This window comes from Nelumbo nucifera, chromosome 3, assembly GCF_055504915.1.
Source record: "Nelumbo nucifera cultivar China Antique chromosome 3, China Antique-T2T, whole genome shotgun sequence".
NCBI lineage: Eukaryota > Viridiplantae > Streptophyta > Magnoliopsida > Proteales > Nelumbonaceae > Nelumbo > Nelumbo nucifera.
This window is the reverse complement of record NC_142651.1, coordinates 6,384,722-6,411,001: the sequence shown is the minus strand read 5'-3', so window position 1 is coordinate 6,411,001 and position 26,280 is coordinate 6,384,722. Positions and strand designations below refer to the sequence as shown.

Sequence of the window (26,280 nt, the reverse complement as noted above, 5' to 3'; positions counted from 1 at the left end):
ACGAACCGGTCAGGGTCCGGTTACCGGTTTGAACGGTCCGATCGTTTGACTCGAACGACTAGCCCATTCTGACAAAAAAAATAAAAAAAGTAAAAAAAAATAAAAAATAAAAAATTGGAAAACGGGCAAACTCGTTCGAACGATTAACCGGCCGGTTCAACAGTTTGCTGAACAAAAATAAACGGTTTTGAAAGAAAAAACGATTTTGGAGGAAAACGAAACCGATTCCTAGTTTTTCCGGTCCGCTTTTGAAAACGGTGATTAAGAGTTAAGACTATGGGAGAAATCAAGGCTATCAGGTGCTGAACCAGTATCTGTATGGAGTATGGACTAGCGACGTCAATCTCAAACAAAAAGATACAGAGACACGCCAATCACGGTTTGACAAACGCTCCAAATTTCCAATAGCTGCTGCTTCTCAGCTCTCTCTTGTCTGGATTGTGGCCTTCTTTGTTATAAAGTGTACTTTGAAAACCTTCTTTGGTAATATTGTCCTTCCCTCATGACGCAAATAGCCCTCTGATCCATTTATTTTATTCAATTTTTATTTTTCTTTGAATCTTGATGGATGATTAGATTAGAGAAAATAAGGTTTGATTAAGGACAAATATTGTTGATTTTATTGGTTGTTAGATGGATGATTATAACTCCATGAATGTTGAAGACTCAACTCTTGGATTTTGATAAGGCCTAAGGGTAGTAGCAGAGCGGAAGAAAAAAAGAAGATCAGACAGAGAGACAGAAGCCCGTCTTTTGTTCTTGTAGCTTTCTTTACAGGACAACCCTGGCGGCTCAGGGGGTAGAAGAAGACCAGGATTTGGCAGAAGAGAAGAGTGAGAGAGCTTCTAATCGTCTTCGATCTATCTGCACCCTATCCAAAACCCCAACACCGGAACATCTCGCAACTTTTTTCATTCCCATCCCACTGACTTTGTGGTGGTCGCGTTTCCTGGTAATAATCTTCTTTAGCGTGCATCTTAGATCCATATTTTTGTTCCTTTGGTTTGATTTTTTATCTGTGTTCTCAGTAGCTTAGCTGCTCGACATTTGTATGCAATATGCTAAGGTGTCCGTGCGCTGTGCGCGTTCTTCATTTATATTTTTCATAATGAATTTAGGGTCATGCACTTTAATAGTTTGATTCTTTGTATTTTTCGATTTTTTGAGGTGGGTATTTGGAAGCTTTGGCACTTTTTGTTGCTCTTGCTAGCTGTTTCCTGGGTAGCAATTATTCTCAATTGGTCTGTTATCGTTACCAGTTTTTAGGGAATTGGGTGAGGTTCCCTGGGTGGGTCACACAGAGTTTCTCGTGTTCTGCTTTTCTTAGTGTTCTATTTGATCTCTTCCTCCCTCTCACAGACACACATACGCACACACTGTTCTGGGTAATGACGTCTGATTTTGGACATCTGCTCCTTTATTTTATTTTTATTTTATCTTTTTGGATGGGTTGAAGAAGTTCCATGATCAAAATTTTCTCTGTTATTTGAGTTCTCTATGGATGAGAGCTAAAGGTTTCTATTTTCTCCCTCTCTTGTATGTGTTGTACTCGAAGGGTGCTTAAATTATTGTTTTTCCTCGATTTATTAAATGGGGCATGATCTCTCTCCCCGTTTCTCATACGTTTGCTTATTAGGTGCAGTTAAGAGATATCTGTAAATTTGTTCTTCTGGAGACCACGTAAATGGATCCCATGGCTGAAGAGCAATTGGACTACGGGGATGAAGAGTATGGAGGAGGTCAGAAGATCCAGTATCAGGGTGGTGGAGCAATCCCTGCACTTGCAGAAGAGGAGATGATGGGGGAAGACGATGAATACGATGATCTCTATAACGATGTGAACGTTGGTGATGGTTTCCTCAAACTACCGCGCCCTGAGGCAATAGTCCCGTTAGGTGGTATTGGGAATGGTGGAATACAAGCTCAGAAGACTGACGGTTCTAGATCAAGGGTCCCCGAACCTGGTGGATCACAAGAGGTAAGCATCCCAGGAGTTGGTTTGGAAGGGAAGGGTTCCAATATGGTAACTGGTTTTTCTGAGCAGAAAAAAGGAGGCTTCTCTGCTGGTAACGGATTGGAAGAGGGAACTGGTGATTACCCAGATGGAGTATCACAGAAGGGGAGGCCTTTGGAGATGGGTCCTAATGCTCAAGGAGGAAATTTGGGGTTTCGAGGATCAGCACCTATTCCCCCGAAAGTTGGGGCTGATCCTAGTCAGGTGTCAGGAAAATTTGCAGGTGAATCTTCATCATTACCTGATTCAGGCACCGCTGGTCCTAAAAGTGCTCCACAGATGCCATCTAATCGAATGAACATGAATGTTAATATGAACCGCCCAATGGTGAATGAAAATATGAACCGGCCAGCGGTAGAGAATGGTACGACCATGCTTTTTGTGGGGGAACTGCATTGGTGGACTACTGATGCTGAGCTTGAAAGTGTGCTATCTCAATATGGGAGGGTCAAGGAAATCAAATTCTTTGATGAAAGAGCTAGTGGAAAATCCAAAGGCTATTGCCAAGTTGAATTCTATGATCCAGCTGCTGCAGCTGCATGCAAGGAGGGGATGAATGGACATGTTTTCAATGGTCGAGCTTGCGTGGTGGCTTTTGCATCTCCACAAACTCTGAAGCAGATGGGGGCCGCTTATCTAAACAAAACCCAAATGCAATCTCAGTCTCAGCCACAGGGAAGGAGATTTATGAATGATGGGGTAGGGAGGGGTGGTGGAATGAATCATCCAGCCGGTGAAGTGGCAAGAAATTATGGCAAGGCTCCATGGGGTCGAGGGGGTCATGGAATGATCAATAGAGGTCCAGGGGGTGGAGCAATGAGGGGCAGAGGTGGGGCTATTGGAGCAAAGGGCATGGTTGGAAGCACTGGGGGGATTGGAACAGGTGCCACTGGAGGACCTTATGCACAAGCTCTTGCTGGTCCTGCATTGGCAGGTCCAGCTGGTGCAATGATGCATCCACAGGGTATGATGGGTGCAGGATTTGATCCAACATATATGGGTCGAGGAGGTGCATATGGAGGCTTTTCAGGTCCTGCATTTCCTGGCATGGTTCCTTCATTCCCAGCTGTTAATACTGTGGCACTTCCTGGGGTGGCACCTCATGTCAACCCCGCCTTCTTTGGCCGGGGTATGTCAGCAAATGGTATGGGATTGATGGGTACTACTGGGATGGAAGGGCACCATGCAGGAATGTGGACTGATACAAGCATGGCTGGATGGGCAGGAGAAGATCATGGGAGAAGGACAGGGGAATCAAGTTATGGCGGTGATGATGGAACATCTGACTATGGTTATGGAGAGGCAGGTCATGAAAGAGGAGGGGGACGGTCTAATGCTGCCACACGGGAGAAGGACAGGGGTTCTGAGCGTGACTGGTCAGGGAATTCTGAGAGAAGGCATCGTGATGAGAGGGACCAGGACTGGGACAGGTCTGATAGGGAGCACCGGTACAAGGAAGAAAAAGATGCTTACAGGGACCATCGGCAGCGAGAACGTGACTGGGATAATGAGGATGACTGGGATAGGGGGCAGAATTCTTCTAGGTCTCGCAGCAAGTCCCGGATGATGCAAGAAGAAGAATACAGGTCTCGATCAAGAGATGCAGATTATGGGAAGAGACGACGTCTGCCATCAGAGTGACACAATCTGGTGGTTCCTGCCAACTTTTTGTTGGAAGTAATTTAACAGGTCTTTTGAAAGTCACTGGTTTCAGACTTGCTATCGTGTTTCATCAATGGCTACCACTTCGTCGATCATTGCACCTTCTGGTTTTTTTGGCCTCATGCAGGAGTGTGACTTCAGAATGGAAAAAGTAAGTTTTCCACGTCTGTGGCTTGAGAGGGAAGAATGGATTCCCTCAACTATTGTGCTTCTTCCTATAGAACATCATTAGAAGTGGCAATTAGTGCTTGTGTGCTTAAAAACAATTACTAGCTTTTTAGTAGCATTCCCACATGAATTTTCTCTGTGGGGATTAGATTTTCTCACTATACTGCAGTCCTGGTCTTTAGCTGGTTTTACCTTTGGTCGTACCTGTTCTTTCTATGACACAATTGCTTTCTAGGGTGTACCCTAGATGTGCTTGAAACATTGACTTTTATAGTAATATGTGCAATAATCGTATGTATGTTTATCAGTTACAGAATTTCCTTGAATGCTTGCGTATGCAAACTATCTGCCTTGGTTGGTGTCTAGAGCAGCAGATTGAATGGCATCTTTTATTACTAAAGTTTCATGAATCTTATTTTTCTTGTTTCCTGAGTGTTTTTCACATGTTTTTGTCTTTGTCTTGGAATTTGCTGCAAATGTTTCAATCATGAATAGCAGTTGTTTTCCCCTTCATGTTCTCATCTCTTAGGTAGTGTGTAAGTTTGTCATCAGATAAGTGCCAGATTTTTGTCTTCATTAGATATTTCTTTAGCTGCTGCTCTAAATCAGATGGGGTGATATCTTATAGTGGACAAGTTGCTAATTGCCATATGTCTTTCTTTAGCTTTGTATTTCTAAGTGCTTCTGGAACTGATTCATCTGAATGTTAGTGACTTCTTACCTTTTGTAGGTTCAGATCCTTCTGTTTGTTTATATTGATCATTTTTAGTTAATATATTTGCAAACTTTGAAGTTGTACATTCATTGAAAGATATTGCGCTGAGGTACTTGTTGTGATTGTAGCAGTTGGTTGTTAGAAAAATATGAAAACAGGGAAAAAGATACTAATAGTAGTAACGTCATTTAATCTTTTGTTTGCTTGGGACCAGTTGAAATACATATCACTTTTTTCTTTGGTTTTAGGTTCTGATAAGATATGTTTCTTCTGCAATTTTATGACATCAGATTGCTGGATGAATAACTCTGAATGCATTTAAAGGGGACAATGTTATTTCTAGGGTCCAGATCTCCATGTGTTGTTCTTTGGTCTTCTTGATTTGATGTATATGAAGTACTAGCAAAAATTATGTAATTAGAAAAGACTTTAAAGTGTTAGAAAATTTTTGGTAAATTAACATTTTTTGTTGACTGAACTGGATTGGACTCAGTTTTGTTGAATACTGAGTCAATTTATTGAAGTTATCATCTTGAGAGCTACAACTATATTGATCCAGGATTCTCTAGGCGTTCTAGAATTGCAACTTATATACTATTAATATAAATGCATATACATTTTGTAGACTTCTACAACTTGTATAATATGAGAAAAGCATGAAAAATCATCTTCATCTAAGCCTTGTTCCATCTATATGGGGTTAGCTACATGAATCCTGTTTCACCATTCCATTCTAGAAGACATGAGAATGAGTACTCAAATAGATTCTTTCTTGAGTTGCACGGCCACTGGATTCAATTTTAAGACTAGGCAGGCTAATGCTTAAACCATGTCTAGTTGTGTCATAAATCTGTTGAATTGACAACGACTGATTTCCCCCTTTGGGAAATAGTAGATTAACCAGTGTAGATATTTACAAAATTTATTGTATTTTTCTGCCTAATGTGCTTTCTGTTAGTGCTAGTGCCTGTTTAGCTGAGGAAAACTAAGGGTCAGTTTGGTTCGCAGAATAGAATCCAAATGGTTCATTCCAATTCCAACTGTTTGGTTGGGCAGAATCGGAACCACATTCCCACTCCTGGTGGAATGTCATTCCACCAATTGAGGGAATGGCCATTCCCTTCCCCTCCCTTGGGATGAATATCTATTCCAGCTGATTACAAGCATGACAATGCAGGTTTGCAACTGAGGGTGGCCATTTTGTGCAAAACAATGCCAAAATGTTGGATACCTGTCCAGTTAATAGGGCTGATACTTTGTCAGGCTTGCAGTTTTGCCAAATTTTGAATTGGTCCAGCCAAGGGCCTCAGCCTGATTCTGTGTAAATCCTTAAAGTTGGGTACCTGACTTGCAGCCCCCCAGTACCAGTCCACCCTCCTAATATCCTTGATAGCAGGATCAGACACTTGGGCAGGCTTGCAGTGAGCATGTGCCAAATTTTGAATGGATCCAGCCTAAGGGCCTGAGCCTGATGCTGTGTAAACTCTTAAACTTGTGTACCCATTATGCACCCTGACCTGTACCAGTTCACACTCCTAAGATCTTGGATAGGAAGGTCCGACTCCTTTTATGCTTTGTACTCAAATGAAGCAAGAAAAGGGGAAGAAAATTGTTATGCAGGAGAGAAGAATGGAAGAAGAGAGAAAAGAGAGAGGAGAGAATTGAGAGCAAAAGATACTGCTGGCGGTGCAGCTTTTTTAATATATAGACTAGGGCGACAACAACTAAAATAAAAAAGAGTAAAAGTACAATAGTACCTATACATGGGAAAAATAATAGCTGTTAACACTCCCCCTCAAGTTGGGACATAGATGTCAATCATGCCCAATTTGTCACATAAATCATGATGTCGTGAGTGATGTAGTCCTTTTGTAAAGATGTCTGCAAGTTGATCCTCAGAGTTGACATAGGGAGTACACACTTCCCCTACTATAACCTTCTCTCTGATAAAATGCTTGTCGACTTCGATGTGTTTAGTTCTATCATGTAGCATAGGGTTAGCAGCAATGTTTATGGTTGCTTTGTTATCACAAAATAGGGTCATAGGTCTATCCACTGGAAAATCCAATTCACTCAACAGATTCTTTATCCACATAATTTCAGCCACTCCATGAGCCATTACTCGATATTTAGCTTCAGCACTGGATCTAGCTACCACACTTTGCTTTTTGCTTCTCCAGGTAACTAGATTTCTTCCTATGAAGGTACAGTAGCCACTAGTTGACTTTCTGTCATTTAGGGATCCTGCCCAATCTGCATCAGTATACACTTCAACTTTCAAATGTCCGTGCCTTTGAAACAACAAGCCAACACCTAGAAACCTTATAAGGTATCCGAGGATTCTTTCTGCTGCTTCAAGATGAGTGGTCATAGGGGCATGCATGAACTGGCCAAGGACACCAACTGCATAAGCAATGTCTGGGCGGGTCATAGAAAGATATAACAATCTCCCTATAAGTCTCTGAAACTGTTTCACATCCTTGATAGGTTCACCTTGGCTGTCACCTAATTTATGGTTAGGATCAATAGGGGAATCAGCTGGCTTCACTCCCATTTTTCCTGTATCCTGGAGTAAATCTAGGACATACTTCCTTTGGAAAATGAAGATACCCCTTTTTGAGCGGGCAACTTCAATTCCTAGGAAGTATCTTAGAGGACCTAGATCCTTTACTTCAAACTGTGTGGCAAGAAAACTCTTCAACTTTTGGATTTCATCCTTCCAGTCGCCAGTGATAATTATATCATCAACATATACTATCAAAGCAACAATTTTACCTTCTCCTCTTTTCACAAACAATGCGTGATCAGGTTGACATTGCTTGTATCCTTTCTGCTGAATGGAATCTGCTGAACCAGGCTCTCGGTGATTGTTTCAGCCCGTATAAAGACTTCTTCAACCTGCACACCTTTTGTTCACTGCCTCGAGCCTGAAAACCAGGGGGTTTATCATGTAAACTTCCTCTTCAAGGTCACCATTCAAGAATGCATTCTTGATATCAAGCTGATGTAAATCCCAGTCAAGATTAGCAACAAGAGAGAATAGAACTCTAATGGAGTTCATCTTGGCAACGGGTGCAAAAGTCTCTGCGTAATCAACTCCGTACACTTGTGTAAACCCCTTTGCCATTAAACGAGCTTTATACCTCTCCACCGTGCCATCAACCCTATGCTTGATTGTGAACACCCATTTACATCCAATTGGATCATTTCCCTTAGGAAGATCTACAAGTTCCCATGTGCCATTTTTATGAAGGGCATTAATTTCTTCTTTCATAGCATCTGTTCATTCAGGTACTGAAAGAGCTTCTACCACATTCTTAGGGATAGGGACACTGTCAATGGATGTGAGAAAGGCTCGAAAAGAGGGTGAAATGTTTTCATAGGAAACAAAATGGGAAATGGGGTGTTTAGTGGTGCACGATCTAACACATTTCCTGTGTGCAATAGGAAGGTCAAGGTCATTAGCAATAGAGGTATCAATTGCAATGGGGTCAGGGACATCAATGAGAACCAAGATACCTGAGTGAGTATGATCCGCCCTCGAAGAGTTTAATGGCATTGGAGGTACAACTTCTGGATTCTCCACAACTCTTGAATTTGGTTGGCCTTTGTGATGACGGAAGAAGACACGAAAAGGAGGAGGATCAGGAAGAGGAGGGAGCTGAACCAGTTTCTCCTCATTCCTACTCTCCCCCTGAGGAGAAATAGGGAAAAAAGGCTCACTCTCAAAGAAAGGGACATCCATGGAAACATAGAATTTTCGAGAAACAAGATCAAAACAACGGTATCCCTTCTGAGTGAAGGAATACCCCAGGAATATGCAAGGAATAGCACAAGGATCCAATTTTTCACGAGTGGGTGACAAATTTTGGACAAAGCAACGACAACCAAACACATGAGGAGGAATGGGAAGAAGGGGGGCCTTAGGAAAGAGAAGCTGATGTGGGGCTTTGCACTCTAACCAACAAGAGGGCATACGGTTGATGAGATAGGTAGCACAAAGGACAACCTCAAGCCAAAAGCGTTTTGGGACATTCATATGGAGTAGTAAACCCCGGGCCACCTCAAGGAGGTGTTAGTTCTTTCTTTCAGCAACACCATTTTGTTGTGGTGTTTAGGCATAAGAGCTACGGTGAAGTGAACCACGTGAAGCAAAAAATTCCGTGAGATCACTATGAAAATACTCTTTTGCATTATCTGACTGAAAAATTTGGGTTTCAGTTTGAAATTGGGTGAAGACCATCCGCTGAAAATCATGGATAATTTTTGGTACTTCATCCCTGGTTCGCATGGGATATACCCATGTATATCTAGAATAATCATCGATAATGGTAATAAAATACTTGTAGCCACTCTCAAATGGTAAAGTAACAGGGCCCCACACATCAGAATGAACAATGTGAAAAGGAAATTCAGATTTATTATTTTTTGAAAGAAAATGAGTTCTACATTGCTTACTCAATTGACAAGTTTGACAAGAGAAATCTAAAACGGACACTGACTTAAACAATTCTGGAAACACCACTTTCAAAGACTCAAAAGATAAATGACTAAGACGACAATGCCATAAATAAACTTGACTCTTACAGGACTGACTCTTAGACTTTGTGACTTGAAGACCAGCCTTATTATCCAGCATGTAAAGTCCATCAACCATACATCCTCTACCAATCGTCCTCCCCGAGGCCAGATTCTGGAACATATAGTAAGAAGGGAAAAAGGTTACTGAGCAGTTTAAGGAATTAGTAATACTACTAACAAAGAACAAATTAATGGGAAATTTCGAAACATGTAAAATATCAGAGAGGGTAAGGCCGAAAGGGAGAGAAATGGTTCCTTGACCAGCTATGGTAGTGTATAATCCATCAGCTAGTCTCACCTTGTCTCTTCCAGAAAGAAGGTGATAGGTTTGAAAGTAAGAGGACGTACCAGTCATGTGTTTTGACGCTCCAGAATCAATGATCCAGGGAGTGTCAAGGTTATGAGAAGCAACATGAAAAGCTGTGGTAGAGTTACCTGATGTAGACGCAAATGAAGTTGAGAGAGGAGCATCCATCTAACAAAGTGCTCTACCATAGAGCTCTAAATGGTCACGGAAGGAATTTATAATATCCTCCCTTGGGTCAGATCCAGATGGATGTGTCTGAGTCACAGTATGAATAGGGGGCTGATTCTCCTGAGTAGCCATGTTTGCCATAGTGTGTTTTCTTGTACCTTGTTGTCCTGACTTTTTATTCATATTTGTACCTTGCTTCTTATTTAGATCTTGAGCCCATTTCGGCTTCCCGTGAAGATCCCAGCATGTGTCTCGGGTGTGTCGGGGTTTCTAGCAATGAGTACACCACAATTTGTCCTTGTCATTCATCTCTTTCTAAAGATCCCCCTTCTTAGAAGTATTTCCCCCACAGGTAGTAACACTCTCTTTCGTTGCCAATACAACTGCATATCCTCCAGAACTGTTCATCAAATTCCTTCTGCTTTCTTCTGATTGTACAAGAGTATAAACTTTCTGAACTGATGGAAGATCCTTGCTACCAAGGATCTGGACTCTGATAGATTCATATGTAGGGTTCAAACCATGTAAGAAAGCAAACACTCTCTGTTGGGAGACGAGTTTTTTGTACAGTTTTGCATCTTCATCACACTTCTAGTCCACACTCTGATAATGATCTAACTCCTTCCAGACAGAGGTCAAGTCTGAGTAGTACACAGATAGACACCTCTCCCCCTGTTTACAAGTAGACGGTTCTGCCTGTAGCTGGTAGATTTTTGCATAGTGTCGTAGTTCCGAATATGTTGATTTGGCTTGTTCCCAGATCTCATTTGCCGTTTCAGCCCACATGAAATTCCTTCTTATTTGAGGTTGCATAGAAACCAAAAACCAAGACATGACCATGCTGTTTTCCTCGTTCCATCTGTCATATTCAGCACTCTCAGAATGTGGTTCTTTGATTCTCCCATTAATATAACCTATCTTTCCCCTTGCAGTGATGTACAGCTTGATCCCTCTTGACCACTCTAAATAATTTAAACCATCAAGATGAATAACAGCCATGAGAAAGGATAGGTCCACACCCCCACTCATTCCATTCAGCATTGAGGAAACACCGGATGGAGTAGAATCTTCACCACTCATGATTTCAGATTCAAAAACAACTCTTAAATGGGGTACACAGCCTTAAAGAAATTCAACACTGAGGGAGAACGAAAAAAAAAAAATTCTTCAGAAACACACCTCCTTTTGAAAAAACACAGGTGTTGTTACAGCACTAACAGGTCATCCCTTGACTTACAAGCTCAACACAAGTGTTGCCACAGTGCATACAGGTCATCTTTTGACCTATGCATCAACAGGACTGCTGTTACAGCAAGTACTGGTCACTTTCTGACCTTCAGCTCACCATAAAAGCTGCTGTTGCAGCACACAAGAGGTACTGGTCACTTTCTGACCCTCAGTTCACCATAAAAGCTGCTGTTGCAGCACACAAAAAGGTCCTCACGACATACAGTTTCACAGGGATCAGTCGACCCCACAAAAAAGGAAAGAAAGAGGTGCTGATCACCTCACATCCAATCGGCAGACCTAGTACAGGTTCTGCCCTGGCACACGACCAGAAAAAAAGGTAAGAGAGAGAGAGAGAGAAAAGTTACTTCAGTGTGTGAGATCTTCAATCAGCCAAACAGCAGATGAGGGCGGCAGATCTGGAAACCTGGTGCGAAGAAAAAAACTGTTCATTCGACTTCTCCTTTCAGATCTGATAGTCCTGCTCTGATACCATGTTATGCAGGAGAGAAAAGTTACTTCAGTGTTTTTCCACCCTCTCATCGTAGTTTTGCATTTCCTAGTTTTTTGAATTTTCAAGTAGTGCCAATAACAATTTTATTTTGGTTCCCGGGCATGTTTTGGCTGCACTCATTTTCACCTCTTATCTTCTTCTTCTTCTTTTTTTTTTTTTAATTGATAACAATCATGACTTTCATTGATTTGTTAAAAAAAAAATGATATACCAAGCACCCCTTTTTGTAGGCTAGCTCATACTACCTACCTTTTGTGTTATATATATATATATCTTTTCTTTGTTACAACTGTTTCCCAAGGGAACTAACCTCTCAAAATTATTGTTCCCTGTTTACCCCTTGTCTAGCCGAAGCCTCAACCATGCTATTGGTGCTACTATTTATCCAGTGGAACATTGCATTCTTTGTAATAGGATGTTGAATGCAAGATTCCTTGTTTTGGACTTGGTTCAGAACCCACTCTATCTTACCCAGACCTTGTAGGTGTTTGGCATCGGTGCTGGGAACATCGCACCATTTTCTGAGAAAAATGGTGCTGGGCATGTGGAGCTGTAAGCACTGTTTTCTATTTTTTGTTTTGAACCTGTGCTGCCACATAGGCGTTTTTAGAGAAAACAGCGCTAGTTTTGTTTGGTTCGAGTGCTGGCAGCAACGCACCGTTTTTGCAGAGAACATTGAATTTGGTGTTGCTCCAGACCACACTTTCCCGATTTCCAAGGCGTGGTCTGGAGCAATGTTTTTTCTGGAAAAATGGTTCCAAACAAAAGGGTGTTGTTTGAAGCACCATTTTCTCTGATGTGGTGCCCACGTGGCACCGTTTTCTCAGAAAGCGGCATTGATGCCAAACATCGCCTTAGAATTTCTTGTGGCAAGTAGGAAATGCTATGCCTCTTAATGAAAAATGATGAGGAAACATCTTTATCCTTTTTGAATACTCTACCTGTGGTTTCTCATTTAAACTCCAGTGAACAAGTTTTCAGTGGCTTACTCTTGTTCATCACTTCCATATTTATTGCTGACTTGATCTCCATTGGGATTGGCAAAGGCTTTTGAAGGGTCCATTTTTTGCTATGGTGAAAATTGGTATCATCTAAATCAAAAGACTGAAATGGAAGAATAAGATTTTAGAGGAAAGAAATTGGTCTAATAATAATAAACTGGCTATGAATATATAGAAATTTGTGTCCTAGAACTTAGCAAACCAATGAGGTTGTGCAGTTGATCGGTTGGTTAAGGAGGAAATAGTGGCTTGACAGCTATGGTGGGTCTCAGCTTGTACTAATAATATACACCAAGAATTATTTCAAGATGTGGTGCTTCTAATGAGACCTTGCTAGTCTGCTAATTTTAGGCTCTTGGCATGGTGTTGATGATGATGAGTGGTAGATAGAGATTATCGGATAGCATCCTTTGGCTTATTTATTTTCTATGTTTTAACATGGAATTTTTCTTTTTATCATCACATTCAGGGGAGTGGAGCAGATAATTCTTTATATTTGTGACTGAGTCTGCCAATATTGATTACCTGGAAGAAGACAATTTTGGATTGCTTGCCTTAGCCTGATTCATCAGATGATGGCTATGACATCTCATAAGTGTAGAAAAGAAAAACTCCTAAATGTTTTTGTCCCATATGTTGCGGCAGAGATTTTATGTTTGTCCATGATTTGTCCGAAACTACTTAAGACTGACAATATCCAGTGCTTCTGCAAGGATAATCCTATAGAAAGTCAGATATCATAGAACCATGAAGTTTTGAAGGGATACTGAAGTTAAATTTTGGGTCTACACATGATGTCCACTGTTCTGCATTCAAATTGCAATCTTATTTCTTTGTAGAAGTTGGATACAGCTATTAGGTTAGAACATGTAATGAGCTCTGTTCTCCTTCAGGATCAACTTGTAAAAGTCTTGATTCTTGTGTCTTCTATCTTGTATATCACGCTATATTTGACATGTTGTACTTGATCATGTTTGGTCTGCCTCTCCACAAGAATCCAAGTAATCTTACATTGTAACATGGGGCTTTCCCTTTCATCTCATCGTCTGTAATTGGATGTATTCTTTGTGAGATGTAAATGGCTGTATTTGTGTGATCTGAAGGTTACGGGATATGTAAATTTGCTATTCTATGGGTTGGAGGAGTTGGAGTTATGTTTTTTCAAAGTGGGTTGTTTGTCTCATAGTGGTGGTTATCTGTATGTATCTTATATAATTGTTTTGTTCCTGGTGGAATTCCATTCTATGAGATTACATTTGTTGGGTTGGTTCATCAGTGGGATGGTGGATCATGCTCTTTTCAATGTTCATCTGTTCACACAATGTAAAAGATATTCTTTTTCCTGCCTCAACATGTGACATCTGAATCGAGGAAGTGTATTATTCCACGTTCCAGCAGCTACAAGGCTGCTTTCTTGGTGGAGATGTTGAATCTTGGTTGAGCTTTACTACTTTGTCAGTAAGGACTTGCTGTATCATGTCTCTGTGTCTAAATAAGTTAATCTTGTGCCCTTGCTGTTTGGGGACAATTGACAACGTTGATGGAGGAGCCTGAAATGAAGCTCTGTGTCATCGTTTTATATTAATGTAATATTCTGCTTGTCTAAGTGTCTATATCTCTTTTTTAAGGTGGGGTGGGGTGTTCTTTATGTATGATTATTAGTTATATTTTCTATTGATGTACATCGTGTAACTGCTTTGTTCGTACTTTATACTCTGTACAGTGATTGGTAATCATGCACAAACTTATTCCATGTACTATGTTTCGAGTTTACCATGGTGTAGCTGGTTTGGGGCGTTATTCACTTTTTTGAGTGTTGATTTGTCTATGTTGTCTCTCTGCATCAGCATTAGCCATTAGAAACGGCTTGTGCAGGATGGAGTATGTGCTCTTTTATTAAATTAGCCTCAAATATTTAATATTTATTGGTAAGGTTTATGTTGATTTTTTGGTTCCATTTCACCGTTCATATATTCTCTATGATATCTTGGAACCATGCACAAAGACAAAGTAATTATGCTATCTACTCATGCTGATGGACATCTGATCTGATATTTTGCATCCTCAAGATAAGGTCCTCTTTTCTGCAATTATCATAATTCATAAATGTCATGTGGCTGTAACTTGTAGGTGATGGTTGCATTTCTGTAATGAGTATCAACAAAATCGAACAAACGTCCAAACCAAAGCATAGAAAATAAACATAATCCGAAAATTTAAAGAAATTTGAAGAGCAAATCCATCGACTTTTCAGAAGTTGTAAATAATTTATTGGATGTCGTCATGGTTGAGATGGATAGAATGGAAGGTTCAACGCACAATTCTTTGGATTTGAATATAAACCTATTTTATAAGTAAATCTAGGAACTTAAAAAAAATAGTTTAGTGATTTTCAGGGGGGCCGGTTTAGGGCTCCTCCACCCCCTGAACTGGTCAGATTCTCGATACACCCATTGTAGGGATGTATCGGATGGGTCCCGGAATGATACGTGTTGATACTTTGAACCTTGTTTTAGAGTGCTAGATTTGCAAAAGTTTGCATAAAACAAGTGTGAATCGTTAATTTAAAAAAAAAAAATCAAATTTTGAAAAAGTATGGCAAAAAATAAGTAATTTTTTCAAATTTTTATAATATCTTGTGATTTCATTTTTGTTCTTGAATGTTTAAATTTATGTTGATCTACATTTATTACATTCAAAATCACAATTTTTTTGTGTTATCATTAGATTTATGGAAATTTCATGAAGATATTTGGGGAAATATAAATTAACAAAAAATTTGAAAATGTAATTATTTCTTTGCCTATAAAGATTATATTTTAGATCTATGGATTTATCTATCATATCCATAGAGCAATTGAAATTTCTTCTTTAATATTTTTTTAATTTTTTATATTTTTAGAATTAATAATTAATTATAATTTATCATTTGATCACAACACTTGAATATATTATAATTCTATGTATAATCTATCATATCCATAAACCAATTGAAATTTCTTCTTTAATAATTATTTTTTTATATTTTTAGAATTAAAAAGTAATAATTATATTTTATCATTTGATCATAATGATTGAATATATTATAATTCTATGGATGATCTATCATATCCATAAACCAATTGAAATTCCTTCTTTAATAACTATTTTTTGAATATATTATATAATGTTTATTTATTTTTTATAATTTTTGGAAATGAATAATAAATAATTATTAATTATATTTTCACATAGAAGTTGTATCAATGCATGTTTTATGGTTGGATAGGAGAGTTGGGATTTTCCCATCTCATGAAACACTAAAACTTAAGAATTATAATTTATAAATTATATTTATAGTTAAGCATAGGATTTTTAATGAATTTATAATTAACTACAATATATTTCTTTATAAAACTATTAAAATATATTAATTTAATGTATATATACCTCATTGAGGTCTTATATTTAGTGTTGTTGATGTATTTTTATTTTTATTAAAGTATTTATAGTGTTTCTAAGCGTATCTTAGTTTTTCTCCGATACGCATGCATATCTAAAAGGTATCCCAGTACCTCTTAAAATTGCCTTTCTAATACACTTAGCGTTTCTGATACTTTGAACCTTGGTCTCATCTCACTCTGATGACTGATGAGTATTAGATTGAAGCAAGTCCATTGGGACGTCCACCACCAATCAAGGGCCTGTTTGGGAACGTAGAGATGAACGTTCATTTAAGCTGGTTCAGCTCATTTGAGGCATTCTGAATAAGCTATCTATGACCTTTTAACGGCCAATTTGGGTTGTCTAGAATTTTTACCAAACATAACTTAAGGTTGTCACATAAGGCCCAGAGACTGCTGCGCTTCAGCCCTCCCAAACTGGAGTCTTGCCTTCTTGAATCCACCTTCAGGCCACGTGGAGAATAGGCCCAGTCTCGATTTCATCAGGGGCAGGTCACAGCTTTGTCACTGTCTTAATTTGTGAAATAAAATTAAAATTTTCCCTGCTTGCGTTATTGGAGGATCGGTCTAAGCTAAAATATATATAGCAAAAGAGAGAAAAAAGTTTCCTAAACGAGTTATCCAAGGAACTAAGCAAGGTGCTTCTCTATATAAACCCACACCAATTTCTGGTCTGGAGGTTCCAAAGGACATGTAAAAAACAAATGGTTAATCACAACAAGTGTGTAAGATTCTCTACTACATGAAATAATAGAGATGTGGCAACAACAAACACTTTCAGCAATTCCAAGGCCTCACAAGCAGGAATTAATGGCTAAGGCTGCCATAGCCATCCGATTGATTTGGGAGGCTCGAAACAAGAAGCTCCAGAGAATAAAAACTCATCAAATCCTCTAGCTGTTGCACAAGCAATACAAAATTATTTAGTTCGTGGTGAAATGAACCAAGTTGAAAACCAGAGGGGCAACAAATAATCAACTGTTGAGTCTTGACTGTACTTTATCAACATGCTTGTACGTGGATGTTTCATATATGTTGAATATACAAAGAGCTGCCAAAAGTTTTGTCATAATAAAAGATGGTTGCAGCCAGGGATACTGCAGCAGCAGGAAGTAGGTGCCAGGCCCAAGAACCAGCAGGAAGTAGGTGCCAGGCCCAAGAACTAGCAGAAGCTGAATGGCAAGCACTTATCTAGGATTGCAACAAGAACAATACTGCAGGGGAATCAGCCAACTAAATGTGTTATGTGATGCCCAAAGAATAGTAAATATTTTTACTTCATATAACACAAATTGTACATGGAAAGAGAAGTTGTATAGGACTGAGGTGCACAACTTGCTAAAGGGGTTTAAAATATGTAATATTTGCCATATAAGTAGGGATGTAAATAGATCAGCCCATAAAATAGCTTATGAAGTAGCAATGGAGGTATGGATAGGAGCTTCCAAGTTCCAACTACCTGAAAATGGGATGGGTGTAAATCTTTTTGAGAAATTAATATAATTTTTCTTTTTTGGCAAAAAAAAAATCTTGGAGGTTCCAAAAACCACAATTTACGATCACTCAATGAGGTAGATAATTGGTCCAACCACTGTTTTCAAAACTGGATCGGACTGGACGATGGGATTGGAAAAACCAAGAACTGGTCACCTAACCTGACTGGTTCCATTTTTCTCCAAAACCGCTTTTTCCCCCAAAACCGTTGATTTTGGTCAGCAAACCGCTGAACCAGCCGATTAATCGTTCAAACGGTTTTGACTGGTTTCCAATTTTTTAATTTTTTTTGTCAGAATGGTAACCGAATCCTTGACTGGTTCGGTCATTAGTTCATTTTTAAAAACCATAGGTCCAACGTATGGACCGACCCAGTTGCTGAGATGATGGTCATTTGACATCATTCCAATCATGGAGGCATGGGATCAAACCCGCATAGCTTCAGGCTTTTTGTGGCAAAGGTCGACCAATGAACTTCATGTGAATAGGGGTGTTTGAAAATTTGTTTTTGAATTTGAGATTTAATATAATCAAATCAAATTCATATATGACTTGATTCAATTTGATAAATACCCGAATTTTATCAATTATTTAATTTTTATATATAATATATAAAATATTTAATAATAATTAATTTATATGAATAATTTGTATATTTATATATTTTATCTAAATAATATATTTATTAATTATCTAAAATAATTAATCGATTAAATTTAAACCGAATAGAATATTCAAATATTTAATAGAATTTGAAAATTTATTTTTAATATCCATCAAATATCGAATTGAATTTGGATACCAAATTTTCTAATCAGATTCGAATTTGAATATTGCCTAACTAGTCCCAAAGTACAGGATACTAATCTAGAATTTTCCCTAATTTGTAATACCAAAAAATGAAATGATTCGATAAGTTAATGGATTGAATTCCCGATTAATGCCCTGTACTTTGGGCTTAGGTGCCATTTTGGTCACCTAGCCTTCTATAACAATATGGTAATTAGAGGTAGCAATTTTTCAACCCAACCCGCTAACCCACCCAACCCAACCATTAATTGATGGGTGGGTTGTATCCATTTAATTTTGGATCACTATGGGTTGAGTAACCCAATAATGGTTAACTTCATGGTTTGGGTGGGTTGAGTCATGGATACTCTCTACAATCTTCAGGGTGTTTGGTTTCGTGGGCATTTATTCAATAAACATTGTCACATAGACGTCACTTCAACAGTTTCATTCTCTTGTTCTTCCATATGCATCAAGAATGGAAAAAGTGAACTTTGATTTTTGTGCACATCTACCATGATAGTCAATTAACTAGTATCATAAACGTGGTAGGCAATTAGGTGTTATTTATCAAAATTCATGGGTGGATTTTAATTGGTCAAAATTCTTCCCATACCATATCTTTTCCGTATCATAGATTTTTCTGTGATTATTATAACTAAAAAAAGATAAATTCATACATAGATACACGTGTGCAAGAAATTATTAATCATCTATGATGTGTTAATATGTATCTATGTATGCAAATGGCCTTTTTCTCCTTTATTTTTTTGGATAGATGATAAGAGGATACAATATTGGTTACAAACTTACGATGCAAGCCTTGTCTTTCGGAGAGCTTAAGGCCAAAGATTAATTGCCACCAGTGCCTTGTCTTTCGGAGAGCTTAAGGCCAAAGATTAATTGCCAATTAAAGGATGTAATAAAGCACGGGGTGATTTGGCCAGACAAATCAGATGAGTAGCTCGGATCTCCTGCGCACAAGAATTCTACCCACACCTACCAACAGGACATTAGAGATGTACATAGAGAACATCTTCTGTATTTACATGTTATATTATTCATGGGAAGATGTTCCAAATGAATAGCTGTGTTGTGCTGTGAATAGGTGTGGGTAAAATTCGTTGTGGGCATGAGATGAATCCCTGCTGCATGCATGGGGAGATGAATCCTCTTGAGCCTGTCTCTCTATAAAAGACTCATACCTCTTCACCTTCTTCCTCATTCTTTTCCAGAGCAGCGTTTCTCTAATATCTAGATTTAGAGAAAGTGCTGCATTGTTGAGAGAATCCTCTCTAATATTATTCTTCTATTATCCGCCTTTTTTTCCCCCAATATTCACCGATCAGCTCTCATCACCACACGACCGATGGCACGCCAAGTTGTCGCTGTCGCTCTTATGTTGGTTGCCATTGCAGGGACGGTGTCCGCGGATGCCAATACTACTAATACTACATCTCCGTCGCCATCACCAAAAGCTTCACCATCTGGTGATCTCCCATCCCTCGGTGATTATGAGGATGCCTTCAGTGCCACCGCCGGTGCCTTGGCACCGGGCATCTCTGATATAAGACCTGAGGATTTTGCGGCTATTGATGCCAGCATGGGAGCTTTGGCAGCTTCACCTAAAGCCAACCCCCAACATCACAATAACGCTTCATCAGCCTTGACCTTGGGGATCTCGTCCGCTGCTGTTACCGGGGTTGCCGCTCTGACCACTTTCTTCTACTTCTGAGCTGCCGCGGCTGCTGCACATCTAAATGGCTATCATCATATATAGCTTAATAATAAATAATTAAAGTCGCTGCATTGCATGCAGTGAGATGGCTACGTTGCGCTTGTTTGAGCTTTGTTTGGGAGGCCTCTTCTGTGCATCGTTCACCATTTTCCTGTTTATTTTCTGGGATGCTATATATCTTTTTCTTTTCTCGATCCATCTGATTTATTTATTCATCTTTCTACTACGTACGCCTATTTGTATTTAATTCGTTGTGTTCACGTGAAACTCGCGGATCGAGTGAATTAAAGTATATAGAAGAAGAATATTAAGGTGTCTTTAATTAATTAATATTGCTGTATATGGTTCATTAATCCTAGTCATATAGTAGATGAGATTGGACAAAAACCAAATCGAATTTTAATGCACTTGATTAGTTAGTTATATTGGACGGTAGAAAAAAAAAAAAAGAAACTTTGTTCTGTTCAAGTAGTTAGAATGCACCAACATTCGATCTGCAATTCAAGTCGAAAGATCAAAATGTGATTGATCGGAATATGGTCTGTGTGTGTTGATTCTCTTGCCAACTGCTCATTTCTTTTGGAATGGTATCACTCCCCTTGTATTTCAGAGTTAATTTCGGAGCTCCTTTGAAAGATCTGTAATCCAAGACAGTTGAATATTAATGCATTTTGGCCTTTAGGCCCATAAAAATAAAGAAGCGCAGTAATGTAATTTTTATATAAATAAAACACCATTAAAATGAAATTTTGGTGGTCTCATAATATTTTTTTTCAAATTATTCGCAAATTTCTTTTAAAATTATTGTGAAATAATCCAATGTTGTGACAGAAGTTTTTTTTTTTGGGGGGGGGGGGAGGGTAGAAATAATTATATTTTGGTTCAGCTCCCGCTATGGGCAGTCTAGGTTAAGCATATAATGATAGAACAAGTCATATCGTACATGGGGTTTTGTTCTCAAAACCAACAGAACAATAACGCCTAGGATTTTAGTAGAAAATATACCCTTTTTCCCTCTTGAAATGTCAAGGGATACAACTTGGGTAACCGTCAAATGACAAAAGATGGATGGCAAATACGTATATATATATATATATAAGGTTAACTTTGGTATTTATTAAATAAATAATAGGTGGCATGATGCATAAATGACCATTTTTTTTTATTAATTTTTTACCACTTTGTAAGTTTAAGGGGATATCTACAACTTTTAATACCAGTTTAGGTAGTAAAGTGATACAATTACTTTATGGAGAGTTTTAAGAATTTGCCGTGGGGCCACACAATGGGTAAAATCCCATAATCCCCACAGGAAAAGTTGGCCTCCAACAGCCTATAGAATGCCACGCTCACATAGAATGGAGTAAAGCAGTAATTGTCCTCTATTTCTTTTTAATCATAATCATAGACGTCTTTATGGGCGTGAATTAATGAACATGTCCAGTCTAAAAACGCTCTCTGGTTCTGGTTGTTGGGGCCAACCATCAAAATTTACTCCCACCACAAGCCTAGTGAAGGTGGGATTGGATCAAGCGTCCACTACAACAAAGGTACCAATTGAGCCAATTGGCACCTTTATTAAGGGGGTATTGGACAAGATGATTGATTCAGTTGCCATGTCAACAAAAACAGTTCAGTTTTAGTTACTGATGCAGCAGTTGTTTTTGGGGGCATGACATGTTTCATAGGTGGAGGGTACAAAGAACAATTGCCCTATGAATGGATATTGATATGTCATACTCAAGAAGGTCCCCAACAGCCCAGCCAACGGCCAAAGTTTTCTCCATTCATATGGGGTAGACAAAAACAGAAAAGACATTGGAGGCCTACATTTTTGGCGCAGAATATGAGCTGGGTCCGGGACCAGGTCCAACATATCCCTCATTAAAAAGTGGAAGTATGTATTTGTAGGATGGAGCAAAATAAAGATCCCATCATCACCGATTTTTTTTAGTCCTTCCAAATTGACATCTAGTTCTATAATGTTGCGGGAAAATGTTTTATCCAAACATGGCCACCACATATGTGAAATATACATGATTAATTTTGACTATAAAAATGACATCATACAGCTACCAATCAGCTTTCAACTGCCAACACGGAGTGGTGGTTCGTTTGGCATGTAAAGTCAAGAAGAATTATTAATATTGCTAGAAAAATGCCATAGTAGGCCGATAATAATTGAATTACGGCCCCTAAGGGCAACTTTTGGGCCCTAATATCAATAAAAGTAATTATTTAATTTTAAAAATAGGTTAATTTTTTAAAAAATAATAGTAATTAAGGGCAAAACATTGTTCATCTTATAGCTTTTGAAATTAAGTCATTAACGCCGTCGCTGCATCCGGCAACCTTTGGCAACGCCTCCGCCTATCTTTGGCAACGTTGCCGGAGGTAGAGGCTGCAACGGCGGCGCTGGTGGGTGGAGGTGGCGGCGTTGGGCAGAGGTTTGACCACCAGCACCGCCGCCACCGCCTCTGCCTCCGCCCGCCTCTAGCAACATTGCCGGAGATTGTCGGATGCGGTGGCGGGAAGCAGCGCTGATGACTTAATTGCAAGAGGAAGAAGATGAACAATGTTTTTTACCCTTAATTGCTATTATTTTTAAAAAGTTAACCTATTTTTTAAATTTAAATAAAAGTATTAGGGCCTACAAGTTTCCCTTATCTGTTATATAAAGTAAAAAAGTTCCACGTAGATGGCCTCAACTTTCTCCCTTTTCCCAATCAATCAGGGCACTATTCGTGCAATTGGAGGACGCGCCACACGTCCTCCAATTCATATAAACGGTTGAAGCATGCGAGGGATGCTTCACATCATTAGTGACTTGTTTTCTCCCTTGAGTGTCACAAAGTGACTCATTCTCTTCTACCTCTCTCTCCCCCCATCCACCCGAGGGTGACTTAACATCCATTATCGCCGGCGACAAACAACTATCACCGGCAGACGGATCAACCTCAGGGAGGGGTTGCTGCTTGAAGCCTTGTTCCCTCAAAATAGCTCTCACCATGGTCACTAGCTCTTTATTACTAAGTCTAGTCTCGTGCTCCTTTAGCACCATCTGAACAGCGTTACTAAAACGCCCCACACACCTTGTCTCCGTCATTAGTCGGATTCATGTCCACAGATGTCTCATTCGCCTGGCAGCCGTTGAGAAGAATGCCTGCATCTGGGTGCAAAGACCCCATCAGACTATTCTAAAGCTTTTGCAGGTGAAACTTGCTGCTTGCGTCACCGCCGAAGACTTGGCACAGGTGGGTGTCAATATCTAGTGAGTCGATGCCGGTGAGTGAAGTCAAGTGCTGCAGGATTGAGTCTAGAGGAATGGTCTTGGGGCGGCGGGCTGGTGGTGCACCGCTAGCAATAGAGGCCGCCATTGTGGCATGAGTCTGAGATGATAGTGAAGCTTGCTCCCTTTGGCAAGTGATTCACAAAGTGTCGATAATCGACATCTATTGAGGAGTTGCAGTCAGTCTTGTTTGTTGCCGGCGGTAATGGTTGTTAAGTCGCTATTGGGTGGATGGGGGGAGAGAGAGGGAGAAGTGACCTCCGACCACCGGTAATGGTTGTTAAATGCCGGTATCCGATGGTGATGGCTGTCATCCAAAACGATTAGGGTTAGTTTCATGGAAGAAGAAGATATGCAAACGAGACAATACCTAAGGTTGATCCGTCCACCGGTGATGGTTGTTTGTCTCTAGCGGTAATGGATGTTAAGTTATTCAAAGTTATTGATTCACATTTATTCATTATAGAAAATTTATTAATTGTTTCTGAAAAATATGAATAGTAATTATTCAAAGTTATTTAATTTATAAAAATTATTCATTAAATATTCTTCATAATTATTGGTCATTTTTTGTTAATACTTTAGGATCATTCACTATATTAATAGTAGGGATGTTAATTGGATTGGATTTAGTCCAATCCAATCAAGTCCAATGTGAGTCCATTATAAATGGACTAGGTCCAATCCAATCCAATGAATGTTTTGGACCAATTTGGGCCGGTTCAATTCAATGTCTAGACCGTCCAATCTGTTCAAATTTGTTTTGATTTAGATTGGTTACAACTCAAATCCGATCCATTGACACATATATTCTTATCTTATATCAATGGACCAGATATTGGCTTACTTTTTTTTTTTGGTGAATGATATTGGCTTAATCCAAACCCTATTCAATATAAATTTGTTATGGATGGACCAGGTCCAAACCAATCTAATCAATATTTTAGACCGGATTGGTCCAATCCATTATGTCTTGTTGGTCCATCCAATCCATCCAAATTGATTTTGGACCGGATGGGGTCCAATCCAAAACCGGTCCATTGACACCCTTAATTAATAGTATTGATAATTATAAAAAATTAGTAGAAATATCCAAAAACATAAAGTTGGCATAAATTGTCACAAAATAGTATAAAGTTACAAATAACATAAATTATGTTAAATTACCAACACTTAGCATAAAATTGCTAGTAATTGTTGATAAATTATCTTAAATTGCTAGAAATTACATAAAATAACCAAATAATATAACCAAAATAAATTACCACTATTTACAATAAATTTCCAATAATTATGAACAATTATTACAAAATAGTATAAAATTTCCAAAAAATAGCACAAATTATCATAAAATGGTAAAAATATCAAAATACAGAAATTACACAAATTTTAAATGAAATAATTAAATTAATAGAAATTAACAGAATTTAGTAGAACTTAGCAACAAGTTATCAATACTTTTATAAAAAATGATAAATTGCTAAAACTTAGCAAAATATTACCACTTAATCACAGAAAATATGATAGATTACCAAAGACTGAAAACAACTTCATATAATAAATTACCAATACTTGGCACAAATTACCAATACTTATTGATAGTCATCTTAAATTACTAGAAATTACCTGAAGTTATCAAATAACCAAAACAAATTACTTTTATTTATCATAAACTACCAATAATTATAAAAATTGTCATAAATAGTATAAATTTGCAGAAATTATCACAGTTTATCATAAATTAGTACAAACATTCACAAACGTTAAAAAAATTTTTACATGAAATAAATAAATTAATTAAAATTACAAAAAATTAGAAGAACTTAGCAAAATATTACCACTTTTTTCCAAAAAAATATGATAAGTTACCAGAAATTACAAATAAACTATCATATAATAAATTACCAGGACTTAGCACAAATTACCAATACTTATTGATAATTTATCTTAAATTTCTAGAAATTACCTAAAATTATCAAATGACCAAAATAAATGACCATTAGTTACCATAAATTACAGATAATTATAAATAATTATCATAAAAAGTAGAATTTTTCAGAAATAATCAGATATTAGTAAGAATATCCAAAAACATAAATTACATAATTTTTAAATGAAATAAACAAATTAAACTACAAAATTTAGAAATTAGCAAAAAATACCACTTATTTTCACAAAGTAAGATATATTACAAGAAACTACAAATAAATTATCATATAATACATTACCAGGACTTAGCACAAATTACCAAATACTATTGATAAATTATCTTAAATTTGTAGAAATTACCTAAAATTATAAAATAACCAAAATAAAGTGCCATTATTTACCATAGATTACCACTAATTATAAAAAATTATCATAAATAGTAGAAATTTCCAAAAATGATCACAATTATCATAAATTATTAGAAGAATTGGAAAACATAAATAAAATAAATTTTAATTGAAATTACCAAAAATTAGAAGAACTTAGCAACAAATTACCACTTATGTCCACAAAATACGATAAATTACCAGAAATTACAAATAAATTATCATCTAATAAATTACCAAGACTTAGCACAAATTACCAACACTTATTGATGAATTATATTAAATTACTAGAAATTACTTGAAACTATCAAATAACCAATATAAATTACCATTATTTTCTAGAAATTAGCACATATTATCATAATTAGTATAAATATCCAAACACATAGACTTAGTATAAAATTATTATAAAATTGTAGAAAATTACCAAAAAATTATTAAAAATTTACTAAGACTTATCATAAAATTACCAATAATTATGGATAAATTATATTAAATTTATAGAAATTGCACAAAATTACCAAATAATATAACCAAAATAAATTACCATTATTTACCATAAATTACCAATAATTATAAAAACTTATCTTAAAATAGTAGAAATATTGAAAAACATAAATTACACAATTTTTAAAGAAATGATATAGATGATTAGTTTGTTATACTATATTAACTTTTATTATGGATCATCTTATATATTTCTTAGCTGGTTAGACCTGAAATAGGTTTGATCTGATTTTTTGTTAATTTTTTCTTGCATAACAAAAGCTTAACAAAGCCCGTGCATTACACGGGTCCCGATTAGTATATTAAAAGACAAAATAATAAGCCAATTCAGTTCAGCAATTTCAGCTG

General features: G+C 37.7%; 1 protein-coding gene and 1 pseudogene across 3 annotated transcripts; one reads left to right on the top strand and one right to left on the bottom strand.

Annotated features, from left to right (window-relative positions):
- The first annotated feature begins 548 nt into the window (after nucleotides 1–548).
- On the top strand, nucleotides 549–13,511 carry LOC104593287 (uncharacterized). Of its 3 annotated transcripts, XR_016083878.1 has the most exons (3): nucleotides 550–952; nucleotides 1,643–3,827; nucleotides 12,827–13,511. XR_016083878.1 is itself a non-coding variant. In XM_010253044.3 (2 exons), the coding sequence occupies exon 2, from the start codon at nucleotides 1,685–1,687 to the stop codon at nucleotides 3,653–3,655; it is 1,971 nt and encodes a 656-aa protein (XP_010251346.2). In that variant the 5' UTR covers nucleotides 549–952; nucleotides 1,637–1,684; the 3' UTR covers nucleotides 3,656–4,160. The 3 variants fall into 3 exon arrangements, 2 of the variants coding, with proteins under 2 accessions (XP_010251346.2, XP_088756756.1); XM_010253044.3 differs by lacking the exon at nucleotides 12,827–13,511 and having other exon boundaries at nucleotides 549–952; nucleotides 1,637–4,160; XM_088900630.1 differs by lacking the exon at nucleotides 12,827–13,511 and having other exon boundaries at nucleotides 1,643–4,160.
- Nucleotides 13,512–22,525: 9,014 nt separating this feature from the next.
- On the bottom strand, nucleotides 22,526–23,571 carry LOC148800929 (metacaspase-9-like; annotated as a pseudogene).
- Between the last annotated feature and the right edge of the window lie 2,709 nt (nucleotides 23,572–26,280).